The 17,477-nt window shown below is 42.5% G+C and overlaps 1 protein-coding gene across 5 annotated transcripts in view; it reads left to right on the forward strand.

Moving 5' to 3' along the window:
• LOC130294516 (nicotinamide N-methyltransferase-like) overlaps positions 1-15,027 on the forward strand; it is a 58,425-nt gene extending 43,398 nt beyond the window's left edge. For 3 of the 5 annotated variants that reach the window (XM_056544439.1, XM_056544440.1, XM_056544437.1), the window contains one exon: positions 14,448-15,027. In XM_056544439.1, the coding sequence (XP_056400414.1) occupies positions 14,448-14,871 (424 nt within the window). In that variant the 3' untranslated portion in view covers positions 14,872-15,027. Of the gene's footprint in view, positions 1-10,105; positions 10,314-14,447 lie in introns of all 5 variants that reach the window. The other 2 variants (XM_056544435.1, XM_056544436.1) reach the window with 2 other exon arrangements.
• The last annotated feature ends 2,450 nt before the right edge of the window (positions 15,028-17,477 follow it).

Here is a 17,477-nt window from a genome sequence, read left to right on the forward strand (position 1 = left end):
CCGGCAATTAAAGAGTTAAGTTGCGCTGCTGTGCAATGCAACTTAATGCATATTATTGTGATCATTAATGACAGGCCAGGGAAGCTGTTGGCATTGCGCTTAGCTCCCCAGCCGACAGAGAGTTCTATAATTTTTCTGCACAGAAGTCTATGACCCTTTACGATCAACAACTTTTGACATGTCTGATTGAAAGAAGAAGAGCCTCAGACAAAGAAAAAGGTTTGTATGGATTTGTAAGTTTTAGCATGCCTTTGTGTTTTAAAAAGGAATGTTAAAAATGTATAATGTAAACAGACCCTTTCTGCCAGTGCATTTCAAACAGGGAGCCTCCAGCTGTTGCTTAATTACAACTCCCATCATTCCCAGACACCCTTTGACTGTCTAAGAATGATGGAGGTTGACGTGTAGTAACAGCTGAAGGCTCCCTGCTTTGGAACGCACTGGTCTCCCTGGGGGAGAGCGCTCTTAATCCACTAACCCATTTTTTGTGTTTTTCTTTTCTTCTGGTATCAGATCAGTATATGCAGAGAACTACTTAGGATTCGGTGGACTTCCTCGATGACCAGCATTTTTTTTTAAATTCAAATAAAATGGTTAACAAGGGCTTGTGTGGGAGTGTTTTTTGTAATAACATTTTTTTAAACGTGCAGTTTAAAAAAAATGATTTTACAGGCTTAGTAGTGGAAGCCGTCTGGAATCCATTACTAAGTCAGGGCTTTATTACTACAAGGGTACTGGCCTTATTTAGACTGGGGAGAGCCAGTAACAATGGTCCTAGCTGTTTATGGGGCTTAGTAATGGATTACGTGATGAGACAGCTTCCACTAATAAGCCTGTAAAATCAATAAAAAAATATATTAAAAAACACTCCCTCATAAGCCGTCGTTAACCATTTAATGAAATTTTTTAAAGAAAAACAATGGTCATTGACAGAGTCCATCGAATCCAGAGTAGTCCTCTGCATACACGGATCTGAAATGAGAAGAGCACACAAAAAATGTATTAGTACATTTAAGGCGCTCTTCCCTGGGGAAGAGTGACCATAAACCAGTACGTTCACAAACAGGGAGTCTCCAGCTGTTGCTCAACTACAGCCCCCATCATTTCTAGACAGCCAAAGGATGCCTGGGAATGATAAGAGTTGCAGTTCAGCAACAGCGAGCCTCCAGCCTCCAGTTTTATTTTTGTAATAAAAAAGGACTAATAAAGCCTGTCTTCACGCTTGGACAAGACTGGTGAGTGCAGGAAGTTCTTTTTGCCTTTCTGTATTTGGTTCTTTATGTGAAAACTAAAATTTGTGTAAGTTTCAAAACTTCTGCCCAGGGCTGTGTCACGTATGGGCAGGGAAGGAGTGAAACACTATTCTCACTGACTCCCCATATCCCTGCCTACTTGCCTATCCACCGTAGGCAGCGGATCGTCAACCACGTTGACGGACCGGGTCAACAAAACAAACTATAATACAGTCAATGTCAGGATATTGTAAGGGAGCACACAGACTGACAGTAATAATATCTAAACAAACACACAATATGTGACAGTCCACAAGCCGAGTCAGTACCAAGAGATCAGAGAAGTGCCAAGTCGCACAAACAGGAGAAGGGTCAGAGAGAGGAGCCAATGGGTCAGATATGCAAGAAATACAGAATACAATATACATGCTATCTAGAAGAGGAAGCTCTTTCGCAGGCAGGGTGGGAGAGCAGACTGACAGCTTATATAGGAGCCAGAACAGGTGCTCCAATAAAGCAGACCAGTCCAGACAGCCGAGCGTAAACCAGCAACAAAAGGTAAACAAAAGAAATTGTCAAAACCTTTTAACCCTATGGGTTCTGACAGGCTGAACTGATTATAGTATCCAGATCTATTATTTTCTCACTAGTCACTGGAGCCCCAGGGGTGTATTTTATAATAGTCAATGTGACTTTCATATGAGACAATCACACGATTTTTATTGGTTTATTCAAAACATGAAGAAATAAAAACTGAGAAAAACAAATGTAAAGCCTCCTACTTCTACAGTCCAGGATACAAGATGGATCGTGGTGAACACAAGCTTTATCATGTCCACAGCTTTGACTCAAGGGCACTTCTTGACACTTACATGTCTGACAAGGAAGATATGCCATTTATAGAAGATAGTTTGAAATTTCCCATGAAGAAGATTTACTCTACGATTAACCAGGGTTTGTATATTGTAATCTAATCCAATTCTACACCCACAAGTATAATTTATCTATCAATCTAATATGTATCTATCTACATATTTAATATCTATCTCAAATCTATCTATCCATTTATTACCTCATATATACTTGTCATTCTATCTATGATATACCCGATGATGCCCAAGTTATACCAGCATGGTCCATATCACTATATACAGGAGATATATAACTTATACCAGCTGTAAATATATATTATATACAGTATATACCGAGGTTATACCAGCATGGTCCATATCACAATATACAGGAGATGTATAACTTATACCAGCTGTACATATATAATTATATACAGTATATACCAGGTTATACCAGTATGGTCCATATCACTATATACAGGAGATATATAACTTATACCAGCTGTACATATATAAATATATACAGTATATACCAGGTTATACCAGCATGGTCCATATCACTATATACAGGAGATATATAACTTATACCAGCTGTACATATATATTATATACAGTATATACCAGGTTATACCAGTATGGTCCATATCACTATATACAGGAGATATATAACTTATACCAGCTGTACATATATAAATATATACAGTATATACCAGGTTATACCAGCATGGTCCATATCACTATATATAGGAGATATATAACTTATACCAGCTTTACAAATATATTATATACAGTATATACCAGGTTATACCAGCATGGTCCATATCACTATATACAGGAGATATATAACTTATACCAGCTGTACATATAAATTATATACAGTATATACCAGGTTATATCAGCATGGTCCATATCACTATATACAGGAGATATATAACTTATACCAGCTGTACATATATAATTATATACAGTATATACCAGGTTATACCAGCATGGTCCATATCACTATATACAGGAGATATATAACTTATACCAGCTGTACATATAGAATTATATACAGTATATACCCAGGTTATACCAGCATGGTCCATATCACTATATACAGGAGATATATAACTTATACCAGCTGTACATATATATTATATACAGTATATACCCAGGTTATACCAGCATGGTCCATATCACTATATACAGGAGATATATAACTTATACCAGCTGTACATATATATTATATACAGTATATACCCAGGTTATACCAGCATGGTCCATATCACTATATACAGGAGATATATAACTTATACCAGCTGTACATATATAATTATATACAGTATATACCCAGGTTATATCAGCATGGTCCATATCACTATATACAGGAGATATATAACTTATACCAGCTGTACATATATAATTATATACAGTATATACCAGGTTATACCAGCATGGTCCATATCACTATATACAGGAGATATATAACTTATACCAGCTGTACATATAGAATTATATACAGTATATACCCAGGTTATACCAGCATGGTCCATATCACTATATACAGGAGATATATAACTTATACCAGCTGTACATATATATTATATACAGTATATACCCAGGTTATACCAGCATGGTCCATATCACTATATACAGGAGATATATAACTTATACCAGCTGTACATATATATTATATACAGTATATACCCAGGTTATACCAGCATGGTCCATATCACTATATACAGGAGATATATAACTTATACCAGCTGTACATATATAATTATATACAGTATATACCCAGGTTATATCAGCATGGTCCATAACACCAATAATAATGTTTAGTCGTAATATATGGTGGATTGTTAATATATTCCATTGTCCTTTCCAGACTACATAATAAAACCTGATATACTTTGGGGTTTTCAGTAAAATCTATGGTGAGACACATTAGTGATCTTATATGTAGTCAGATATAGACCTTGAAATTGATACAACCCTGATCTCTGCTGGATCCTCCACCATTAATGGGATTGTTCAAGACAGGAATAACATAAAACTTTCTTCTAAAAACACCACCAAACCTGTCCACCTGTGGACAATTCCTTTATGAAGTTCCGGCTTTTATATGTTTGTGCATTTAGCATAAAAAATACTTGTGGCATTGTGGTTGCGTTGCTGTTGGCCATATAGAGTAAGTACTGAAATGCTGTTGGTAACCTATGTTTTTCAAAACTTTTCAGTTTTGTCTATTTTGCAATTAGGTTGTAATTGCTAAAAGTGGTAAGTTTTGAGAAAACAAAAAACAGGTTAACCGCAGCATTTTAGGCTGTGTATGCAGAGCCCCCTCCTCCCTACTCTCCTTTCTTCTCCGAACCAGAACAGTGATGTCAAGGGGGGAGCTGGTATTACTGCTCAATAGATATATGATTTATTAGATAAGGCAACAGGCAGGGCTGGTGGAAGGATTGTTGCTGCCCCTTGGCTCGCCCCTTAGGTCCTTCCCATTGGTCGCACCCTTTTTTTTGCACTTTACTGTTACTGAATAAAATCTACTATACAGATATCAATATTCCCACATACAGTGACCATATAGTGGTAGATATAAGCCCTACACAGGCTCTGCAGACAGTATAAGTGACATGTAGTGACAGGTGATGTCTTCTCTGATTGGAGTCGCTTTTCTTTTTCTTCTTCATCCAGTCTGGATCATCATAAAGACTTTTCTAGCCATGACTTATCTTTGCAAAATTTGTGTACCAAACATTTAAGACTCCTTCTAACACAATTCTTACCTCTGTATGAACTATTCATGTGTACTGCTCCAAACAGTAATAGTGCCCACTTTGTACCCCCATATAGAAGGCCCTCTCACATTACCCCATCCATAGCCCTCACACATTGTCCCCAGCCATAGCCCCTCACATTGCCCCCATCCATAGCCCTCTCACATTACCCCATCCATAGCCCTCTCACATTGTCCCCAGCCATAGCCCCTCACATTGCCCCCATCCATAGCCCTCTCACATTGTCCCCAGCCATAGCCCCTCACATTGCCCCCATCCATAGCCCCTCACATTGCCCCCATCCATAGCCCTCTCACATTGTCCCCAGCCATAGCCCCTCACTTGGCCCCATCCATAGCCCCTCACATTGCCCTCATCCATAGCCCTCTCACATTGCCCCCATCCATAGCCCTCTCACATTGCCCCCATCCATAGCCCTCTCACATTGCCCCCATCCATAGCCCTCTCACATTGCCCCCATCCATAGCCCTCTCACATTGCCCCCATCCATAGCCCTCTCACATTGTCCCCATCCATAGCCCTCTCACATTGCCCCCAGCCATAGCCCCTCACATTGCCCCCATCCATAGCCCTCTCACATTGCCCCCATCCATAGCCCTCTCACATTGCCCCCATCCATAGCCCTCTCACATTGCCCCCATCCATAGCCCTACACAATGCCCCCAGCCATAGCCCCCTTACATTGAGCCCATACTGCAGGCACCAATGAAAAATAAAAAAACACCACTCACCTCTCCATAGTACCCCCAAATATCCAGGCACTCCTCTCTCTCGGTGACTTCTATTCTTTCTGTGTACGCAATGTCTGTATGACGCTGCACACATAGGAAGCCTATTCTGCAGTGACAGGACAGAACAGCGCGGCTCCATCCTGTTACTGCAGCAACATGCTTTAAACTTTTAAGGTTTATGGAGAACTTCTCTGTCGGATACAGGCTCTACCGTAGGGATGGGCTGCACCTCAATGGGGAGGGGGCGCTGTGCTAGGAGATAAGATGGCCAGAAGGATGGAGGAGTATTTAAAGAGTACCTGTCACCAAATAAAACTTTTAATATAGTGTTCTTTGTGTAATTAGCAGACAATTTCCCATGCACTTGCTTTTAAAATTATCAACATAAATATCTTTAAAATGTAATAGAAAAAACAGCCACTAGGTGGCTCTGTTCTAGTACCTGCCAGTTTGATCTCCTCCTGGCCTGGTGTTTCTTTGCACTGAGCTTGATTGACAGCTGCACAGAGCCTCACTGAAAGCTGCAATGAGCCTCACTGAAAGCTGGAAAGAGCCTCAATGAAAGCTGCACAGAGTGAAAGCTGCATAGAGCCTCACTGAAAGCTGCACAGACTGAAAGAGTCATAGAGCCTCACTGAAAGCTGCACATACTGAAAGCGGCATAGAGCCTCACTGAAAGCTGCACATACTGAAAGCTGCATAGAGCCTCACTGAAAGCTGCAAAGAGCCTCATTGAAAGCTACAAAGAGCCTCACTGAAACATGCATAAAGCCTCACTGAAAGCTGCACAGAGCCTCACTGAAAGATGCACAGAGCTTGAGGCCTTCTATTCATCACAACACTGCAACAATATGAGGTAAGAAGTGGTCCCCCAGCAGGCTTCAGTGATATCATGCCTGCTGGGAAACACCCACTTTCTCCTGCTGGGAGATTACACTATGTGAGCAAGAATAAAGGTAAGATACACAGCTTATTAAAGCTCTGAAATGTTTATTAAAGGTGGGAGGAGTGTAAAGAGTAGTTGGGGAACATAGCCTGAGGTAGTTTAGAACAGTTTGTTTGGTGACAGGTACTTTTTAAACTAGGGACTGTGGGGGAGGGAAACTACAATATAGAAGGGGAAGATAGTGTAGATAGAGAACTGGGGATAGGTAATAACACTGGGGTGGAGCAGAGGGAGGGGTTAGAACCGTCATAAGTGATCAGAGGAAAGATAATAGGAAGGATTACATGAAGTGCATGTATACTAATGCCAGAAGCCTCAATAATAAAATGGAGGAGCTGGAACTATTAATGTTGGAGGAAAACTATGATATAGTGGGGATAAGTGAGACCTGGCTGGATGCAAGCTATGACTGGGCGGTTAACGTACAGGGATAAATTCTGTTTAGGAATGACCGTGCAAGTAAGAAATGGGGAGGGGTTTACTTATACATAAAATTCTGTCTTAGGCCCTTTCTGCATGAGGACATTGGTGAGGGAAATGATCATGAGGAGTCTCTGTGGGTGGAAATAACGGGAGGTGGTAAGAACAAGTGTGGTGTCCCGGTACCGTATTGCATACCGTACCTAGTATGGTGGTCCCCAAAGTGAGAGTTACTATGCTCAGGTAGGGTCCCCCAGGTGGGATAACCCCTAATCGCCTCCTATATTCTAATTCTATAATGTTTATATGTACATATTTAATAATGAATATTTAATATAATGTATAGTATACTTACCTTTTTAGCGTCGCAGGACCTTCGGTCATGTGACCATGTAAATTCCTCTATGGTATGTTGGAGGACCTTTGGAGGTCCTTGGGTCACATGTTTACCCACAATTCTATGTAAAGGTGATTGACAGAAGTATTGTACCAATTAGCTCTAGTCCAGCCCCTGCCCATATAAGGGAGCTGTAGCCAATGATCGCTCTCTTGGGTTGCTGCTCTCGCGGATGTTGGACTAGCAGGATGAATCTGCGCAACTTTCAAAGACAAGCTAGGCCAGAAAAACTACCGGCCTCAGCCTAAACTAAACCGTGAGTTCTAATCTAATCCCCACTAAAGCTAGCGTGACTACAGGACCGCAACTAAATCCCCTAAATCCAGTGGAACAGCGCATATCAGTCTACGGACTCTAAAATGCTTAAGGTCCCAACCACTGTCAATCTCTAAGAGACTTTTCATGTATAGAGACTGTTCCGGTTATGAAGCTTGCATAAAACCTTCAGTAAAGTTCCAACTGTTTCCAGCAAACTCTCCGGTTGTGGACATTCCATTATTCTAAACCTCCCTATCGCTCTTGGGAAGTGTGGAAGTAGGACAAGCATTACAGAGGAGCCCTCACCCTGGCGTCACGAATAGAAAGGGTTAACCAGACACCCTTTAGTAACTGCACAGCTACACTTCCTTCACCCAACTCCCCGTGGCTATCACACAAGAAATTACTGATAGGGGATTGTTATAAGACACCAAGTATAAACCTACTTATAGGACAAATAGATGGGGAAGTAAAGAAGGGGGAAGTCATTATTATGGGGGACTTTAACTACCCTAATATAGACTGGGGAGCTGAAACCTGTAGGTACTGCAAGGTAAACAGATTTATTGCAATAATAAAGGACAATTACGTTTCCCAACTAGTGCAGGACCCAACAAGAGAGGGGGGGGGGGGGGGGGGGTCGCTTCTGGACCTTATACTAACAAATAGACCAGACAAAGTATCTGAAGAAGAGGTTGGGGGTCATCTTGGTAATAGTGACCACAACATAATATGTTTTAATTTATACCATAGCAGGATGTCTACTAATAGGGCTACAAAAAACATTGAACTTCAGGAAGGCCAATTTTCACCAACTAAGAAAGGACCTCAGTGACATAGATTGGGACCGTACCCTCGGTAATAAAAGTGCACAGACTAAAAGAGACACTATTAAGAGCATCCTATGTGAACGACATATACCCTATGGAAACAAACGTGTTATAAATAGGAGAAGACCAATGTGGTAAACCAAAGTAGTCAGGGAAGCGATAAATGATAAGAGGAAAGCGTTTAAACTACTAAAACAAGAAGGTAGTGGGGAAACATGAAAAATTATAAGGAGAGGAATAAAGTCTGAAAAAAAGAAATAAAACTAGCAAAAGTTGCTACAGAAAGAAATATTGCCATAGAAAGTATAAAGAACCTCAAAATATTCTTCCCCTATATAAATTATATGAAATGTAAAACTGAAAATAGGGGACTGGGGGATTATATATGGGTTATAATTGGCTCAGTGACAGGAAGCAGAGGGTGGGGATCAATGGAACTTACTCTGGTTGGGTGACAGTTACTAGTGGGGACCACAGGGGGCAGTACTGGGTCCACTTCTTTCCAATATCTTTATTAATGACTTTGTAGTGTAATAACAGAGTAGAATCTTTAGATTCACCAAACTGGGTAGGGTGATTACCACAGAGGAGGATAACATAATATTACAGAGGGATCTGGGGAAGCTGGAGGCTTGAGCACGTCGTTACAATCAGTCCCCGGAGCATGTTCGCTCCGGGGCTGATTACTGGCGATCACGGGACCGGAGCATTGTGACGTCATGGCCCCGCCCCCATGTGATGTCACGATCCGCCCACTCAATGCAAGCCTATGGGAGGGGGCGTGACCGTGGCCCGCCCCTGTGTGACATCACGCTCCGCCCCCTCAATGCAAGCCTATGGGAGGGGGCGTGACCACAGTAATGCCCCCTCCCATAGGCTTGCATTGAGGTGGCAGAGCATCACATCACACGGGGCAGGCCGCGGTCACGCCCCCTCCCATAGGCTTGCATTGAGGGGGCGGAGCATGACGTCACACGGGGCGGGGCCATGACGTCACAATGCTCCGGCCCCGTGATCGCCAGTCATCAGACCCGGATCGAACATGCTCCGGGGACTGATTGTAACGGGGTGCTGCGTGCAAGATCATGGGGGTCCCCAGTGGCGGGACCCCTGCGATCAGGCATCTTATCCCCTATCCTTTGGATAGGGGATAAGATGTCTTTTAACGCGGGAGTACCCCTTTAAGTAAAACTTCTACCGAAAAAGACTTGAGGGCACAGGTGGACAGTAAACTCTACTTTAGTGATCAGTGTCAGGCAGTGGCCGCCAAGGCTGATAAAGTCATGAGACGTATAGAGAGGCATAGAGGCGCATGACAGGGACATAGTTACCTCTGTATAAATCCCTGGCAGCAGGAAGTCTTTCTCAGCCAGTAGTTTCGTTCAGAACAGGCTCACTGCTCTCTTATCTGAGAAAGACTTCCTGCTGCCTTAAAATCTCCCCCTACACTCTGTATAAGACTCAGTTCATGCATGTAATACATAGGAACACAGAAAATACATTTGTGAGGTAATAAACATTCTTTTGACAAACTTTGGACTCACCAGAAGACTTTGTAAGTCTACAGCCGCCCCAACTAGATTCAACTGGGCCACAAGAACATCACAGTATTGTACCAGTGTATGAGCCATTGCACTTTCTCTTTCTCTTTCAGGTCATATTATAGGACACAGTTTGATTGACATCAGTCTCGGCTGCTTTATTCACCATCTTTATCCTGTTGTTGTTTTTTTCAAAGAAATCACTTTACTGCGAGTCTCTGAGAGATGCGTCATGGAGCTGAATAAATGGCACAACACACGTACCGGAGCCTTCGAGTGGGCCCACACAGCACAACTGCTAACTGAGATCACAGGGGACAGGTTAAGGGTTTATATCATTTATTATTTAGGGTCAAATGTTTTTATATACCGGTGTATTTGGCAACAAGTACATGTGTCATATATGAACAACTTATACAGTCATGGCCGTAAATATCGTCACCCCTGAAATTTTTCCAGAAAATGAAGTATTTCTCACAGAAAAGGATTGCAGTAACACATGTTTTGCTATATAGATGTTTATTCCCTTTGTGTGTATTGGAACTAAACCAAAAAAGGAGGAAAAAAAGCAAGTTGGACATAATGTCACCAAACTCCAAAAATGGTCTGCACAAAATTATTGGCCCCTTAACTTAATATTTGGTTGCGCACCCTTTGGAAAAAATAACTGAAATCAGTGTCTTCCTATAACCATCAATAATCTTCTTACACCTCTCAGCCGGAATGTTGGACCACTCTTCCTATAACCATCAATAAGCTTCTTACACCTCTCAGCCGGAATGTTGGACCACTCTTCCTATAACCATCAATAAGCTTCTTACACATTCTCAGCCGGAATGTTGGACCACTCTTCCTATAACCATTAATAAGCTTCTTACACCTCTCAGCCGGAATGTTGGACTCTTCCTTTACAAACTGCTCCAGGTCTCTTATTGGACGGCGCCTTTTCCCAACAGTAATTATAAGATCTCTCCACAGGGGATCAATGAGATTTAGATCTGGACTCATTGCTGCCACTTCAGAACTCTCCAGCGCTTTGTTGCCATCCATTTCTGGGGCTTTTTGATGTATGTTTGGGGTCATTGTCCTGCTGGAAGACCCAAGATCTCAGACGCAAACCCAGCTTTCTGACGCTGGGCTGTACAGTGTGACCCAAAATCCATTGGTAATCCTCAGATTTCATGATTTCTTGTACACATTCAAGGCCCCCAGTGCCAGAGGCAGCAGAACAACCCAAAACATCACTGACCTCCCCCATATGTCACTGTAGGTACTGTGTTCTTTTCTTTGAAGGCCACATTCCATTTTCGGTAAACAGTACAATGATGGGCTTTACCAAAAAGCTCTATCTTGGTCTCATCTGTCCACAAGACATTTTCCCAGAAGGATTTTGGTTTCTCAAGTTCATTTTGGCAAAGTGTAGTCTTGCTTTTTTATGTCTCTGTGTCAGCAGTGGGGTCCTCCTGGGTCTCCTCCATAGTGAGGTCCTCCCAGGTCTCCTCCATAGTGGGGTCCTCCTGGGTCTCCTCCATAGTGGGGTCCTCCTGGGTCTCCTCCATAGCGTTTCATTTCATTTAAATGTTGATGAATAGTTTGCGCTGACACTGATGCTCCCTGAGCCTGCAGGACAGCTTGAATATCTTTGGAACTTGTTTGGGGCTGCTTATCCACTATCCGGACTATCCTGCGGTGACACCTTTCATCAATTTTTCTCTTCCATCCATGCCCAGGGAGATTATCTACAGTGCCATGGGTTGCAAACTTCTTGATAATGTTGCGCACTGTGGACAAAGGCAAATCTAGATTTCTGGAGATGGACTTGTAACCTGGAGATTGTTGATATTTTTCCACAATTTTGATTCTCAAGTCCTCAGACAGTTCTTTTCTCCTCTTTCTGTTGTCCATGCTTAGTGTGGCACACAGAGACACACAATGCAAAGACTAAGTGAACTTCTCTCCTTTTTATCTGCTTTCAGGTGTGATTTTTATATTGCGCACACCTGTTACTTGCCCCAGGTGAGTTTAAAGGAGCATCACATGCTTGAAACAATCTCCACAATTTTGAAAGGGTGCCAACAATTTTGTCCAGCCCATTTTTGGAGTTTGGTGACATTATGTCCAATTTGCTTTTTTTCCTCCTTTTTTGGTTTAGTTCCAAAACACACAAAGGGAATAAACATGTGTATAGCAAAACCTGTGTTACTGCAATCCTTTTCTGTGAGAAATACTTCGTTTTCCAGAAAAATGTCAGGGGTGCCAACATTTACGGCCATGGCTGTATGTATTGTCTCACTGTACACTGAAATGTAACTATAGAGAATGTAACTACCCACTAATAATACTTCTTCCCTATCCACAGGTTTAGGAATCTCTGGCCAGACGAAATCTGGGTGTGGGCAGCGCCGACCAGCGCTGATTGAATCAGTCAGTGCTGGGACTGCGCAGACAGTGCCGTCCCTATAGACGGCAATGTCTGTGGAGCGGAGATCCACCAGAACATTGAACGATTTTTCAGGTGTCAGACTCCCTAGTGATCAGACACTTATCCCCATCCTCTGGATAGGAAATAAGTATTATACTTTGGAATGTCCCTTTAAGGCATCTTTGACACTTATGAGGTCACGAAATTTAAACATGGGACATGATGTTGGGAAGGCTCCTATATATTTATTGATACATTAATTAATATTCATCTTAGTTTATGATTTTCAAGTTGTCAGCCCCCAAAAGAAGATAGAAGCTGTGATGTTATTGCTAAGGGTGCATTCACACCATGTTGTAGTAACATGGCTGCCAGACCCACGCCAAATCTCATTCATTTAAATGCATCGACCGGAATCAGATATGGACTCATATGGAGCCGTTTTGTGTCCGGACTGAAAACCGTGGTATGTCGTGGTTGTAAGTCTGGCAATAAAACTGATGCGATGCAAAAATGAGCCGATCGTAGTCACTATCTGACTCCGGTCAGCGCATTTAAATTAATAAGATTCGGCGTGGGTCTGGCAGGGATACGGCAGCGGCCATTTTTGAAATTTCTTTCTGCCTAAAACTTGGTGGGAATTGGTGTGAACCCTTACTGATAATTCACCAAAACCTTTGGTGCTTAGTTTGGTTGTCTGAGTCAGTCTTGAGTAATAGGTTGATGCAGTTGATAAAGGCTATCAGTAACGCGTACTACTTGCTTTGTTATTCAGTATTAAATGCAAATAAAAACCTTTTGGATGAATATTTAGAGTGCCAGGATTCCTTCACATATACCGTATTTTTCGCCTTATAAGACGCACCGGCATATAAGACGCACCCAATTTTAAAGGTGCATAATCTAGAAAAAAAAGATTCTGAACCCAACAGTGATCTTCAACCTGAGGACCTCCAGATGTTGCAAAACTACAACTCTGGGCATGCTGGGAGTTGTAGTTTTGCAACATCTGGAGGTCCGCAGGTTGAAGACCACTGGATAGGAGGTAATACTCACGTGTCCCCGCCGCTCCGGACCCGTCACCGCTGCCCTGGATGTTGCTCCATCGCTGTCGCCGCGTCCCCGTGGTGTCCCCGACGCTCTGGACGTCTTCTTCCCCGGGATCCACGCTCTCCATTGCTGTCATCACGTCGCTACGCACGCCGCTCCTATTGGATGACGGGACGGCGTGCGCGACGACGTCGAAGGAGAGCGCCGGCCATGCAGGGGATCCCGGCATGGAGCAGACACCGAAGAGGCAGGTAATGTCCCTCCCGGGGTCTTGTAAGCTGTTCGGGATGCCGCGATTTCACCGCGGCGGTCCCGAACAGCCCGACTGAGCAGCCGGGTTAGTGTCACTTTCCCTTCAGACGTGGCGGTCAGCTTTGATCGCTGCGGCTGAAGGGTTAATACAGGGCATCACCGCGATCGGTGATGTCCTGTATTAGCCGCGGGTCCCGGCCGTTGATGGCAACAGGGACCGCTGCGATAGGTGTGTGTATTCGGCATATAAGACGCACCGACTTTTCCCCCACAGTTTTGGGGAAGAAAAAGTGCGTCTTATACGGCGAAAAAAAGCGGTACTTGGATTGACCCGATCCTCGTGCAACCGAGCTACAGTGCCGACCGCTTACTTCAAAGCTTGAGTAATAGGCTGGCTGTACACAAAAGGTAAAGGTCAACTGAACCCACACATTTCGGTGGATTGGCAAATGGTCTTTTGTAAGTGGTGCCTCCCAATGGCAGAAGTAGGAGAGCATGCTGAATTTCATTAAGCCAGATCCTATGTTCCTATCGGAGATAAACCCCTGATGTAGATTAGTGATGATATTGGCTTTACGGGAAATAGATATCACTTTATATCAAATTTATGACCGGCTTTACACAGGTAGACAAGACATTTATGCATCGCATACTGTCCAAGTTATGTTCCTCTTTCATAAATAAGACATTTGTATTGTTCTTGCGTTGACCTTTCCTTATTCTATCTGCAGTGACCAGAGTCTGGACAAGGACATAAGACTTAAGGCTGCCATAAAGCGGATTATGCAGTGTGATCTTCAGAAGGAAGATCTAATGGATCCAGCGATCTTTGCCCAGGCTGACTGTGTGATCACTGCCTGCTTCTTGGAATTCACCAGTGAAAACCTCAAGGAATATAACCAGAATGTCAAGAAAATGTCAAACTTGCTGAAACCTGGAGGACACCTGATATTAATCGGGATTCTAAATGCAACATATATGATGGTTGGGGAGGAGAAGATCCATGTCTTGAAACATGATGAATCCCATGCGAGGAAAGCTCTTACTGAAGGAGGCTTCACTATCGACCAATGTGAGATCCACAACAGGAAGGCAGAAAGTGATCTTATTAACTACGAGAAGATCATATTTATCACAGCTCACAAGATAAAGTAGAGATCAACAACAAAGAAGTCAACGTGGAACTGTCCAACCTCCATAAAGCAGTTCGATATTTGGTGGTTGGACCTTCTTAGAGATTGTCTCAGTTTTTTTGTTTTGTTTCAGAGCTTCTTATAGTTATTACATTCCTCTCTTCATAATAAACTCATATTGTTCCTCATATTTCCATCATTTCTCTGTGACTTGTTTGTTTCTCAGGTTACCTTCCTTAAAGGGGTAGTCCAGTTAAGTAAAATATAATTAATTTAATTCCCTCATGTACTGATAAATATATCTTCCCAAACAAGTAATTATAAGTAATGCACCTTTGCAGAGCTTTATAAAGCACTAATCAGGCAAAATGGTCTATCCTGCGTTCACTCTGTCTCGGCTTTCTTCCCCTAACTGCCTCTGGCCCCCACCCTTGGAGACAGAGACCATGTTGTCATGAAACGGGGGGGGGGGGGGGGTAGGACAGGGAGAGTGAGCCCTAAGCTGTCCATAGAAGCTCTGTTCCTGTCTACTTGCCCATCTGCCCTAAACAGTGGATCGACAACCACGGTGCCGGTCCCTACCTGAGCTAAAGTGCAGTGGGCCTAAAAATAACAATGAACACAGCCTAAGACAGATATGAAACATAACTGAATAACTACCAAAACCAGACATAATATAAATACACAAACAGGGCAGAATATAGAGTACTAATAAACAGTTCAGAAACCGGAATCCAGATAAACGGCAGATATGAATAAATGAACAAGACTAGGTATGGAATAAGTATACAGCAGAAACCAGGAGATAAGGAGAATAAACAGAACAACTGAATGCTAAACATCAAACTGTTCAGGAAGATAGAACACTGTTCACACTGGACTCAGATAACTAACACAAACAGATTAAGTTCAGAGAACACAGATCAGTGTGTAAGCAAAGAGGACACTATAGACCAGTGGTTCTCAACCTTTTTCGTGACTGTACCACCAAAGGGTGAAAGTATGTCTGTGAGTACCCCGGGGTATAAATTTGCGCAGGACCCTGCGCCCCCCCCCTATGATCAGACATCTTGGATAGGGGATAAAATGTCTAACAGCGGAGTATTCCTTTAAGATTTTTATATACAAGTAATTCACAAATTTGTTTAAAGAGGCACTGTCATTGTTAAAAAGTTTTCATATATTGCAGGACTCATTATAATATGACATTTCACAATATACACCTGTTAAAAAAAAAATAATTTTCACCTGAAATTCAAGCTCAAAATAGCCATCACTAGGGGTGGCCTGCATTTTAGCCAGACAGACTAGTCTAGATTTTACAGCATACTGGATACCGGCCATAAAGCATACCGGTATCCAGTATAGGAGATTTCTATTGTGTATGCAAAACTACAGATAAAGGATGTGTGGACATGCTGGGAGCTGTAGTTTTACAACAGCTGGAGGCAACACTGATCTAACACAGTTATTTACAAACAATGCAGCTTCAGTTGTTACTACACTACAACTCCCAGCATGCTGAAATAGTCAAAGCTTTCTCGGACTCCTGAATGACAAAGAAGTTGATCAGACATTCAGGAGTCTGTGAAAGATGAATGACACACATAGTGACAGCTATGCTGATTAGCATCCAGCTTTACTAGGAGAAGATAAAACGGATAGAACATGTATTCATAAAAATACTGTACTTTTATCTAAAAAAATCCTTGCACTAATTTTATAAAGATCTATTCTTATATTTATACATTTTATCCTGTTATGAATTCACCATAATGTCTTCTGATTACTGCAGGCAAGCTCCAAGTATCTTCCTCTGACACATGACACAGCATAAAACCAGAGAGGAAAGGGTTACAGAGTAGAGAGTACTGATTGGCTGACTGCCCAGGCTTGCTCCTGTGAGGGAGACAGACTGACACGCCCCCTCCAGCCTGCACAATGATAAAGTAACTCACCAGCAGATAAATGCTTATATCTCTGGATATATAGGTCCGAGACACATAAAAATTATATGCACATGATCAGGATTGGGTCCTGAGTAACATATCACTTTTTTTTCCTTTTTTTGCACTATGACAGGTACGCTTTAACTTTCTGGCACCAGTTGGTTTGAAAAAAGTTGGTTTCCACCGGAGTACTCCTTTAAGTTTTAAGGTAGTCAGTCCTTTTTGGGACCTTAGTACCCCAGACTTTTGTCTAGGGGCAATTGTAAATATATAGATGTTGTGGTCTTAGGTCTACCTGGGTTCTATTGTGTTTAGTTTTCTGATATGTGAGCGCTCTCCAGGTCTCTCTTTGAAAAGTAGTAAAGCTAAAGTCCCCAATCCAATCCTCAAAGCCGACCAACAGTCCAGGATATGAATTCTTCCCTGTTATATTCTAATGGCGTAACTGGAAAACCCTTAGTATTGATGGGCCTTGGGGACTGGGTTAGGGACCCAAATATATGAGAAAAAATCCCAGTGAAGTCGATAAAACACCTTAAATTGAGTTCTTAGGCAATGTTCCCATTTTGGAATGTCTGCACCGATCTACATGCGGACATTCAGTAAACTGCGGGTGCGGGCATAATATGCTAACGCTAGGACCACACGGCTATGCATTCTGTGCGGAGTCCACAGAAAG

This window comes from Hyla sarda, chromosome 10 (genome assembly GCF_029499605.1).
Source record: "Hyla sarda isolate aHylSar1 chromosome 10, aHylSar1.hap1, whole genome shotgun sequence".
Taxonomy (NCBI): domain Eukaryota; kingdom Metazoa; phylum Chordata; class Amphibia; order Anura; family Hylidae; genus Hyla; species Hyla sarda.